This window comes from Balaenoptera acutorostrata, chromosome 3 (genome assembly GCF_949987535.1).
Source record: "Balaenoptera acutorostrata chromosome 3, mBalAcu1.1, whole genome shotgun sequence".
Classification (NCBI taxonomy): Eukaryota; Metazoa; Chordata; class Mammalia; order Artiodactyla; family Balaenopteridae; genus Balaenoptera; species Balaenoptera acutorostrata.
In genome coordinates, this window is record NC_080066.1 from 35,912,603 (window position 1) to 35,925,355 (window position 12,753).

Genomic DNA, 12,753 nt, shown 5'->3' on the forward strand with positions numbered 1-12,753 from the left:
GTGATTGAGTTTGGAAACACACTTGCGTGGTTGAGATTCAATCAGTGAGTAACTTGTGTTCACACAACTTTCTCAAAGGGTAGTAATTCTACCATCAAATTATAGAAACACTGTTCCTAGGCCAAGCTCTGTCCTCACACATCTGTGTCCCTGAGCACTTTGCATTTCATGAGAATGAGAATCACCCTTTATCTGGTCATCCAGGAAGGGTGTGGGTTTAGGAGCTAGGATGGCCTTGTTTTGAAGAGTGTTTAGAGCCTTGCAAAACCCTGGGCAATCAAATACCCCCCTGAGCACTGACATTTATTTCATAATTTTTAAAGCTACAGTTCATCCAAATATTACAGCCAAAAATAAGCATGTGAAAACATCACAGAAAAATAATATCTGAAAAGAAGTTCTGGTTGCCTTGTGATTCATAGGGTATAAGCCAGAACTGCCCTTGAAATTGAGGGACTACTGAATTTTGGCTCTCACTTCACATCATAATGAACACTGAGCAACTTTCTAAGAATTGCCTCAACTATTTTCAACTTCTGTGACTTTTCCTGAAGTCAAGATCTCTAGTGGTAATGATTTAAAACCACTAATCGATAAACATAGCAATAAAATTTATTAACATCCATATACAACCAATTTCTATAGAGCCAGGCACTACAGAGTATAAATTAGTAATACAAGATTCATATTCTACAGTGTAGTTAATGAGACAAGTTATACAACATAGGGGATAATATAAACAAAAATTTAAGATATATGAGCAGTGCTTTGGGGAATAAATACACATATATAAATCATCACTTCAGCTAAGGATTATTTCATAGTTCTGGCATATGATTTCTTAATCAGCTCATAGAAGTCAGTGTTTAAATAAGGGTCATTACTCCATATGAAGCAAAACATGAATTTTTCAGCTCAGTCAAATATAATCCTTCAAGAAGCAAATAATTTTTTGAGTCAACTTCTGCTTGAGATCTCTGAAAATTGGATTCTACCTTACAAAAAATTCAAACATTCCTGCCTGAAAAATCAGAGGATATGGAGCTATGGTAGTCATTAGGAATATTCAGAAATATTTAGCTTCTCCAGCCCATGGAGGACTGCACTTCCCCACCCCCTTAGAAATTAAGTGTGGTCATTGACTGTCTTTGGCCAACGAAATATGAGTCTAAGTGTCTGTGTCACTTCTGTAAGAAGCTTCAAGGGTCAGTGTGTGAGTCACACATTCCCCTTCTCATTGCTGTAGTTATTATGCAAAACATGTTCCAATAAAGCCTCCCTCGGTCTGGGTCTCTGAGACGTTCAAGGGCAAAGACTCCTGCTGACCCACGTTGGCCAAGTAGCATGAGCTAAAAGTCACCTTTAATTGTTTTAAGCCACAGAGCTTTAGGGGTTGTTGGTTACTGAAGGAAAAACCTAGCCTGTATTATACTGGAGCACTATTTAACTATTAATGGATAGAGCAGGGTCATTAACATCAAAGGGTTGTTTGAAACTGGCCATTTCACATTAAAATCCAGATTTCTGGCTCCTGTTGACAAATGAAAACTCTGACATGTTTATACACGGTTGCCCCCTTGAGCATATTAATGAGCAGATATGTATTCTCCAGCTCATGACAGCCCTCATCACTCACTATGACTAGACTTGAGCAGTTTTCTTCCAGAGTGGAGGGTAGATATTTGAGTTTCAGCCTCTATACTAAACTGTCTAAGCATCACTCACCTATCGTTCTGACTGCTGTCTACTAGAATCACATCTTACTTCCAGCTAGAAAATTTGGCTATATTTGTAGCAATGCAGAACGTACAAATATCATCAGTATAGCGCCATGGTTGAGAAAACAGATTTTGGAATTCGGTTTCCTGGGTTCAAATTCCAGCTCTACCATTTTCTAGCTGTGCCGTCTGGGCAAATGACTTAGCCTCTTCAAATTCCAGTTTCCTTACAGACAGAGTGGGGATAATGACTATCCCAGCTTCATAGTGTATGATGAACTAACACAGTAAAGTGCTTAGACAATGCCTGACACCTTGTAAGCACCCAGTAAGTGTTAGATGCTATTCTTTTTACTAGAAATACAAAGTGATTTCTTCATTTACACAGTCATCAAGGAATTCAATAAACGTGAATGATAAATCAGACTTGTTCTGCAGATCTGGTTCCAACCAGGTCCTGTTTCTGATAAAAATCAGACCTCCAAAGCAGAAGCAAATTTCATTCAGTGAGTATAGTTGTCTCATGCTGTCTGCTGTGCTCAGACTAATGGGAGGTTCTTCCCAGGAGCACGGTGACAGGGTCATGTAAATGAGCAAACTGTAAACACACTTGCAAAAATTATTTGTAGTCTCTGTCAAGTGAACATCAGGGCTCAGTTCACTGATCCTAAGGCAATCAGAGAGAATCACAGTTTACTTTCTCCCATCCTAATGGCTGTGGACAGCCATGGCCACATTGTATGGGAAAGGGAATTTATGTGAACATTGTCCTGTGAAAGGAAAGATAATTCAACTTAGAAGCGTCTGAGTCACTTTTGAAGAAGGGCATGCAATTCTTTTGACCTGAATAGCCTTTGCCAGAAGATCACTCAGCTTTCAGCAAGGTATCACCTATGACTGCCCAAAGAATCCACTTACTCATTAGACTCACAGAAACATGATAGGAAGCACACATTTTAAAGGAACTAATTCGGCATTGAAAACCAACTTTATCCTGCAATCGCCTTCAAACCTTGGAAACTACTGGAGCAAACTATGTACTTTAGACAAATAAGAGGGAGCTCTGGTCAGTGCCCACGAGGAGAAACCAGGGAAAGGGAACCAGTGTAGCCTACAGGGCTCCTGTGTGACAGCTGTTCTGCTGGGCTCCTGAAATGTTGTTCATGAAAGAACGAATTTATTTTTTTTGAGTGTTTTTAAAATGAACTTTAATGTTTTTTAAGTGTATCACACAAACTAGTTGTACTTATTTTCATGCTGCCTTATAAATTAAAAAAATCACTATAAAGCCATCTATTTAACATTTGTCCTTAACAGCAAAATCAACTCTTTCTTTTTTTTTTGCTCAATACATTTTTTTTTCAATTGGGGTATAGTTGCTTTACAATGTTGGGTTAGTTTCTACTATACAGCGAAGTGAAGTAGAGTTCCCTGTGCTATACAGTACGTTCTCATTAGTTATTTATTTTATACATATTAGTGTATATATGTCAATCCCAGTCTCCCAATTCATCCCACCCCCATTTCCCCCCTTGGTGTCCATATATTTGTTCTCTACATCTGTGTCTCTATTTCTGCCTTGCAAACAGGTTCATCTGTACCATTTTTCTAGATTCCACATATATGCCTTAATATACGATATTTGTTTTTCTCTTTCTGACTTACTTCACTCTGTATGACAGTCTCTAGGTCCATCCACATCTCTACAAATGACCCAATTTTGTTCCTGTTTATGGCTGCATAATATTCCATTGTATATATGTATCACATCTTATTTATCCATTTGTCTGTCAGTGGGCCTTTAGGTTGCTTCCATGATCTGGCTATTGTAAATAGTGCTGCAATGAACATTGGGGTGCATGTGCCTTTTTGAATTATGGTTTTCTCTGGGTATTTGCCCAGTAATGGGATTGCTGGGTCATATGGTAATTCTACTTTTAGTTTTTTAAGGAACCTCCATACTGTTCTCCATAGTGGCTGTATCAAGTTATATTCCCACCAACAGTGCAAGAGAGTTCCCTTTTCTCCACACCCTCTCCAGCATTTATTGTTTGTAGATTATTTGATGATGGCCTTTCTGACTGGGGTGAGGTGATACCTCACTGTAGTTTTGATTTGCATTTCTCTAATAATTAGTGATGTTGAGCATCTTTTCATGTGCCTCTTGGCCATCTGTATGTCTTCTTTGGAGAAATGTCTATTTTGGTCTTCCGCCCATTTTTTGATTGGGTTGTTTGTTTTTCTGATATGAGCTGCATAAGTTCTTTGTATATTTTGGAGATTAATCCTTTGCCAGTTGCTTTGTTTGCAAATATTTTCTCCCAGTCTGAGGGTTGTCTTTTCATCTTGTTTATGGTTTCCTTTGCTGTGCAAAAGATTTTAAGTTTCATTAGGTCCCATTTGTTTATTTTTGTTTTTATTTCCATTACTCTAGGAGGTGGACCAAAAAAGATCTTGCTGTGATTTATGTCAAAGAGTGTTCTTCCTATGTTTTCTTCTAGGTTTTATACTGTCCAGTCCTACATTTAGGCCTTTAATCCATTTTGAGTTTATTTTTGTGTATGGTGTTAGGGAGCGTTCTAATTTCACTCTTTTACATGTAGCTGTCCAGTTTACTCATCACCACTTATTGAAGAGACTGTCTTTTCTGCATTGTATATTCTTGCCTCCTTTGTCATAGATTAGTTGACCGTATGTGGGGGGGTTTATCTCTGGGCTTTCTACCCTGTTCCATTGATCTATATTTCTGTTTTTGTGCCAGTACCATACTGTCTTGATTACTGTAGCTTTGTAGTATAGTCTGAAGTCAGGGAGCCTGATTCTTCCAGCTCCATTTTTTTTTTTTTTTTTTTTTCCTCAAGACTGCTTTGGCTGTTCAGGGTCTTTTCTGTCTCCATACAAATTTTAAGATTTTTTGTTCTAGTTCTGTGAAAAATGCCACTGGTAATTTGATAGGGATTGCACTGAACCTGTAGATTGCTTTGGGTAGTAGAGTCATTTTCACAATATTGATTCTTCCAATCCAAGAACATGGTGTATCTTTCCATCTGTTTGTGTCATCTTTGATTTCTTTCATTAGTGTCTTATAGTTTTCTGAGTACAGGTCTTTTGCCTCCTTAGGTAGGTTTATTCCTAGGTATTTTATTCTTTTTGTTGCAATGGTGAATGGGATTGTTTCCTTACTTTCTCTTTCGTATTTTTCATCACTAGTGTATAGGAATGCAAGAGATTTCTGTGCATTAATTTTGTATCCTGCAACATTACCAAATTCATTGATTAGCTCTAGTAGTTTTCTGGTGGCAACTTTAGGATTTTCTATGTATAGTATCATGTCATCTGCAAACAGTGACTGTTTTACTTCTTTTCCAATTTGTATTCCTTTTATTTCTTTTTCTTCTGTGATTGCTGTGGCTAGGACTTCCAAAACTATGTTGAATGAGAGTGGCTAGAGTGGACCTCCTTGTCTTGTTCCTGATCGTAGAGGAAATGCTTTCAGTTTTTCACCATTAAGAATGATGTTTTGCTGTGGGTTTGTTGTATATGGCCTTTATTATGTCGAGGTAGGTTCCCTCTATGCCCACTTTCTGGAGAGTTTTTATCATAAATGGGTGTTGAATTTTGTCAAAAGCTTTTTCTGCATCTACTGAGATGATCGTTTGGTTTTTATTCTTCAGTTTGTTAATATGGTGTATCACATTGATTGATTTGTGCATATTGAAGAATCCTTGCATCCCTGGGATAAATTCCACTTGATCATGGTGTATGATCCTTTTAATGTGTTGTTGGATTCTAGTTTGCTAGTATTTTGTTGAGGATTTTTGTGTCTATATTTATCATAACTTTGTTTAATGGTTTACAGGCTACACGTGAGTTTTCAGCATGATTCAAAATTACTTTCTTTCCAGTGGTACCTTTAGTTCATGTCTGCCTCTCTTGTCCTCAGACCCTTCCTGCTGCATTGAGAGTCTGAAAGGAAAGGCCGCAAGACAGTGTCTCAATGATGAGCTGGGTTTACATGTTCAGCAAAACTGGGCAATATTAGACCATCAACAGTTTGGTAATGAGGATGATGAACTGTACTCTATGGGTAACTTTTCATCCTGTCAGATTATCCTTCTTATTTGAGAATACTTTTTATTTTTGCAGGCAATTCTGTAATTATCAGTGTAACAGGTTCTTGAGCCTTCCACACCTCATAAGATAAAGAGTCAATATCCATACCATTTCTTTTTTTTTAACTTTTTATTTTATATTGGAGTATAGTTGATTAATGAAAGAACAAATTTAAAATAGGGCCTATAAGGAGAGTAACATCTCCTTTATACAGACTGAAGAGACCAAGGCTCAGAGACAGTAAGCAGTCACAGGAAACTAATACATCCTGCACCAAGCAGTGTTCACTCCAACCATGTCACTGAGACTGCTTAAGCTGAGGTCACCAATGATCTCTGTTTGGTCCAAATGAAGCAGGCATATTTCAATTCTTTTCCCTCTTGACTTCTCTGAAGTATTTGGCACTGCGAACTTCCTTCTTAAACACTCACTCACCCATATCTTGTTTTTTCCCAGTTTTCTATTACACAGAAGATTGTTTTGTGTAGTCTCCATCATGTGCACCTCTTCCAATGCTTGCCCCTGAAATGATGGGGCCTGAACTCTGTCCTTGGGAATATGCTCTTCTCATTCAGTCCCTAAGGACATACATTAGCTTTAACCATGGGACGACCCCCAGATCTATATTCCTCGTCTAGAATTCTCTCCTAAGCTCTAGATTCACGTATCAACTTGGATATCCATGGGTACATCAGGCTCATCATCTTTTCCCCACACACTTGGTCCTCACTCAGTATTTTCTGTCTTGGTGAAGGGCCTCATCATCTACTTAGTTATTATGTCAGAAATCCAGACATCATTCTCAACTTCTCTCTCTCTCTTCCCACATCCAATCAGACATCCAGCCCTAAAAGATCTGTTTCTTTAATCTGTAGAATTTGTCTCTCCTTCTCAGTCACCCTACGTCCACCTTACTTTAAGCTCTTGTTATCCCAACTTGACCTATTATTATCTGCTCCAACCCTGTCTTCCCCAAATAATCTGCCACATTGCCACTTGAGTGATCTTTCTAAAAACAATCCCAACTCAGCTATTTCTTATAAAATTCTTCAGTGGCTCCTCTCCTCTTATAACTTTCAGAATAAGTTCATGATTGGTTTCCACATACATCTGTTGCCTCAATTTCAAGCATTATCCCACAGGTATTTTTCACCTCAGCTCTACAGAATGAGTCAAAGATGCTTAAACACACCTACTATCACATCTCTTCACCAGCGCTATTCCTTCTGCTTGGGATTCTCTTCCTCATCTTGGTATATGTAACTTCTACTCAACTTTTCAAAACCTCAGTGTCAAAACATTACCTTGATCACATTGCTCTTCTTTAGCCCAGATTAAATTGTTTGTTAATAACAATTATTTTTCATTATAAAAGCAATACACACTCATTGTCAAAAACTTGGAAAACAAAAAAGCATAATTCTACTGACAAATAATAGCTATTATTATCATTTAGTGGAAGAGCTCAAAAGTTAACTGGTGGTTACAAAGGGAAACCATTGACAGCATATGAGATAGAAAAATGAAGTAGTAAACTCTGACCTTAGGGAAGATTAAGCAACAGCAAACATCAAATAAGATGGTTTAAGAGTAGGAAAGAAAGGAAGAGAGATTGGTTAGGCTACCAAGGGAGACTGACTAGTTTAGTCTTGGGGTAGAAAGGTGAAAGTGAGAGAGGAAAGAAGAGTAAAATGTGAGAGATTTGATAGAGGTACAGGGATAGAGGACATGCAAGCAAATACACTCGGTGACTACAATATGAATTCAGGAAGGTAACACTGAGAATTGTGGTGTCATAAGCAGAAATGAATAGAAATAGCAGTTAGAATAACTAGTGGATCTGGGAAGAACAATACTAGTTCATTTGAGAAGGTGGGGGCGGGATTGGAGGAATTCCGATGGTGTATTGGAGGAATTTGTGGAATCTCCCAGAATGGATATCAAGCTTGAACTAGAAAATTCAGGATTGGAGGCTGAGAGAGAAATGAAAGAAAGACCAAGAGTTATGAAAAGCCTCTGCATTTGCAAGTAGACAAGACTCATTTATTCAACCAGTTTTTAAGTGAGGACCTATTGATGGGGCCAGACATTGTCAGGGTACTGGGGTATGGCAGTGAGTCTAAATGTAGCAATTAAAAAGACAGAGAATGTCACAGTAGATCAGAAAACAAGATCCAACTATCTGTTGTCTGAAGAAACCCACTTTAAATATAAAAGCATCTATAAATTAAAAGTAAAGGGATGGAGAAAGACACAATATGCTAACATTAATAAAAATAAAGCAGGGGTAGGTATATTAATTTCAGACAGAGCAGACTTCAGAGCAAGGGGAGTTATCAAGGGCATTTATGTAATGATAAAGGTGTCAATACTCCAAGACAACGTAACAATTCTTAATGTGTATATGCCTAACAATGGAATGCCAAAATACACGAGGCAAAAACCCACAGAACTGCAAGGAATAGTAGATGAATCCACTATTATAGTTGGAGACTTCAACACCCCTCTATCAAAAATGGATAGATCCAGCAGGTGGAAAAAATTGAAGAAGAACTAAATAAATGGAGAGATATTCCTTTTTTGTGGATAGGAAGATTCAATATTATCAAGATGTTAGCTCTTTCCAACTTGATTCCAGAAAGTTATTTTGTGGATATTAATAAACTGATTCTAAAGTTTACATAAAGAGGGAAAAGACCCAGAACAGTCAACACACTACTGAAGGAGAAGAACAGTGTCAGAGGACTAACACTGCCCAACTTCAAGGCTCACGAATAAAGCCAAAGTAATCAAGATGGTATGGTATTGGAAAAAGAATAGACAAATAGATCAATGGAACGGAATAGAGAAGCACAGAAATCAACTGACATGAATACAATCAAATGATCTTTGACAAAGGAGCAAAGGCAATACAATGGAAAAAAAAGATAGTCTCTTCAATGAATGGTGCTAGAACAAGTGCACATCCACATGCAAAAAAATGAATCTAGACACAGACTTACATCCTTCACAAAAACTAACTCAAAATGGATCATAGACCTAAATGTAAAACACAAAACTATAAAACTCCTAGAAGGTAACCTAGAAGAAAACCTAGGTGACCTTGGCTATGGTGATGACTTTTTAGATATAACACCAAAAGCATGATCACTGGAAGAAATTACTGATAAGCTGGACTTCATTAAAATCAAAAGCCTCAGGACTTCCCTGGTGGTCCAGTGGTTAAGACTTCGCCTTCTAACGCAGGGGGTGCAGGTTCGATCCCCACGGGTTCGGGGAGCTAAGACCTCACACGCCTCACAGCCAAAAAACCCAAACATGAAACAGAAGTAATATTGTAACAAATTCAATAAAGACTTTAAAAATGGTCCACATCAAAAAAAAAAATCTTAAAAAACTAAATGAAAATGAAATAAAATAAAAAGCCTCTGGTCTGTAAAAGACACTGTCAAGAGAACAAGAAGACGAGTCACACTGGGAGAAAATATTTGCAAAACACACATCTGATAAAGGACGGTTATCCAACATATATAAATAACTCTAAACAATAAGAAAATAAGCAACCCAATCAAAAAATGGGCAAAAGACCTGAACAGACACCACATCAAAGAAGATATATAGGTGATAAATAAGCATGTGAAAAGATGCTCAACATTACATGTCATTAGGGAATTGCAAATTAAAACAACAATATGATACCCCTACACACCTATTAAAATGACCAAAATCTGGAACAATGACACTACCAAATGCTGGGGGTGATGTGGAACGACAGTAACTCTTACTCATTGCTGGTAGGAGTGCAAAATGCAGTCACTTTGGAAGACAGTTTGAGACTCTCTTACAAAAATAAACATACTCTTACCACGATACAGCAATCACACTCCTTGGTATTTACCCAAATGTATTGAAAAGTTGCATCCATACAAAAACCTGCACATGATGTTTATAGCAGCTTTATTCATAATTGCCGAAACTTGGAAGCAACCAAGATGTCTTTCAGTAGGTGAATGAATAAATAAAATGTGCCACATCCTGACAATGGAATATTATTCAGCAGTAAAAAGAAATGAGCTATCAAGTGATACAAAGACATAGAGAAAATTTAGATGCATATTACTAAGTGAAAGAAGCCAATCTGAAAAGCCTACACTGTATGATTCCAACTATATGACATTCTGGAAAAGACAAAACTATGGAGGAAGTTAAAAGATCAGTGGTTACCAGGGGTTAAGAGTGGGAGGGATGAGTAGGCAGAGCACAGAGGATTTTTAGGGGAGTGGAAATACTCTGTATGATACCACAATGACAGATACATGCCATTATACTTTCGTCCAAACCCATGGAATATCCAACTCCAAGAGTGGACCCTAATGGAAACTGTGGACTTTGGGTGACTATGATGCGTCAATGTAGGTTCATCAATTGTAATAAAGGTACCACTCTGGTGGGGGAGTGTTGAAAATGGTGGAGGCTCTGCATGTGTGCGGGCAGGGGGTATATGGGAAACATCAGTACCTTCCACTCAATTTTGCTCTGAACCTAAAAAATTTTAAGTCCTTTTTTAAAAAGGTGGGGAAGGGGAGAGAAGAGTTCAGGAAGAGCCTGGAAAGGTAAGCAAGGATCCTGGATGTCATCATCAATGCAATGACAAGCCATTTAGGGATTTTGGTGGGAGGAGTGAAAAACTCTGATTTAGGCTTTAAGGCAATCTCTTTGGCTGCTGTGTAGAGAATGAATCAAATGGGGACAGTGTTGGAAGCTGGGAGATCAGGACAGGAGGCTATTGTAGTTTAGGTCAGAGCTAACGCGGGGCTTAGACTAGGAAGGAAATCAGTGGAGATAGAAATGGTGGATTCAAAAGAGGCTTTGGAGGTAGAACTGACAGGACTTGACAATGGATTAGATGTGTGGATTGAAAGAGAAGAATCAAGAATGACTCCAGGGTTTTGTGGTGAGCAACTGGGGGCCGTTTTCTAGATGAAAAGATGTAGGAAGGAGAAACTAGTCTGAGGAACAAGACCACGGTTCGTCTAAGCGTATGAAGTCAGAGATGCCTGGCAGTGTCTGACACTTAGTAGATGGTTAGGTTCATTTGCTATTGTTACTACCATTTTTGTTATGAACATAATAGGGTAGATGGAACACTAGGCATTCATTATGTTTACAATTTTTTTTTCCAGTGATCAAAGGAATGGGGTGGAATCCTAACCTTTCCCTACTATCCCCATACCGTCTCAGCAACCTGTCATAGCCCCCTGAATCCTCAGACCCATTACAAGCCGTGGGGGATTACACCTCAGACACACTCACTGCAGCTCTCCAAAGTCCACTCTGAAAAGTCTGCTGGAACACATTCATGTTAATTAATTAATATATAAGTCATTGCTCCCAAAGACCCAAAACAATGAATTAGTTTTAATAAGAAAGGTCAGACAACCTATCAGTATTATCCTTCCAAAGCAATGAGAGTGGGGTCCCTGGGCCAGGAACATCAGCATCTCCTGGGAACTTGTTAGAAATGCCCATTTTCAGGCCCTACCCCAGACCGACTGGATCAGACACTCTGGCACTGGGGCCCAGAACACTGTGTTTTAACAAGTCCTTCATGTGACTCCGATGCACTTTCAAGTTGGAGAACCACTGATCTAGAAAAACCACAGGTCATATATTGCAATCTTTTGATTCTACAGGGGCAAAATTTACACTATTTTAAATAAGTAAGACATAAGCTACAGGTGAGTAATACTCCCTAAAAAATTTTTACATTAAAATGATCAAAGACAATATTTCATCTGCGTGAGCAAAAGTGCAGAAGAAAAAGATTATTGACAGTGGTCGTGGCACACCCTTGAACCAGGGGTACAGGGAGTAGGTGTGGCTTACCTGGCAGATGCCGCTGATACACATGTCCAAGGAGTCAGCATTGCAACGAGTTCCATCCAAGACCTTGGGTGCCAGCTCCACTACCAGGTTCTGTCCCTGTGCGTGACACTTGAGCGCACAGGGGGCAGCAGGATCATTGTACTCTGGAAGCCACTCATAATAACGCCCCTGATACTGGACATCGTTGTAGGCTGAACACTGCTGGGCTCTGAAGTCCTCCGCATCCGGAGGGCAGTCCTGGGGGCAGAGAAAAAGGGCCACATGCACATCACCCAGTGAGATGGGCCAGCAGAAGGCTGAACAAGTGTACCCGAGTCCCATGAGAGCAGACCCCAATTGCTTCTCTCCCAGAAGTCACTTCATTCCTTCACTTTTTTTTTTTTTTTCTTTTTCCTTCAAAACAGAATCTGTAGTGTGGCATTCTACTGGTACCTCTGTGATAAAGGAGGGGATCACCTCATTTATTCTGATTATTTTTCCACCCAGGTTGTTTTCTCCAGTTAATTAAAACTTACCGTACTTAAATGCCAAATTTTGCTCTATTTTAACCATACTGAATATGCATTTTCAAATGCATTACACAACCTCCTTCTTTTTGAGACAAGGGAAAATGGAATGTTTCTGATTTTTCCAGGTGACCTAAGGTCTTCATAGGAAATATTAATTATCTTCCATGCCTTCAGGAGCCATTTCAACATAAAGGATTGTTATTAACTGGCCCCAAACTGCTGTGCTCTGTGGGGACTTGGGTTTGTTTCATTGCTTTTGTCATTGTTATTTAGTTCATCACATTTCCTCTCTTGTTTTCAGACCCCCAGCCATCCCTCTTTACTGGTACCCAGTGCCTGCCTTCAATGGGCTCTAGAATGGAAAGAGATAATGTAGCTTTTTCAAATTCTGTCTACAACAAAAGCAAATAAATCCCAAGTTAATACCCCAAGGAGCGCTCATAATAATAGGACAAAGTGTTTGTATAAGTCTTGATGACTCAAGGGTCTTTTTATTTAATTACTAATCAATTTCATCAGATATTTAC

The 12,753-nt window shown here is 38.7% G+C and overlaps 1 protein-coding gene across 1 annotated transcript in view; it reads right to left on the reverse strand.

Annotated features, from left to right (window-relative positions):
- Positions 1-12,753, reverse strand: part of ADAMTSL3 (ADAMTS like 3) — a 389,643-nt gene that overhangs the window by 222,494 nt on the left and 154,396 nt on the right. Inside the window, exon 6 of the mRNA XM_057543842.1 lies at positions 11,718-11,954. Coding sequence (XP_057399825.1) covers positions 11,718-11,954 — 237 coding nt within the window. The remainder of the gene's footprint in view (positions 1-11,717; positions 11,955-12,753) is intronic.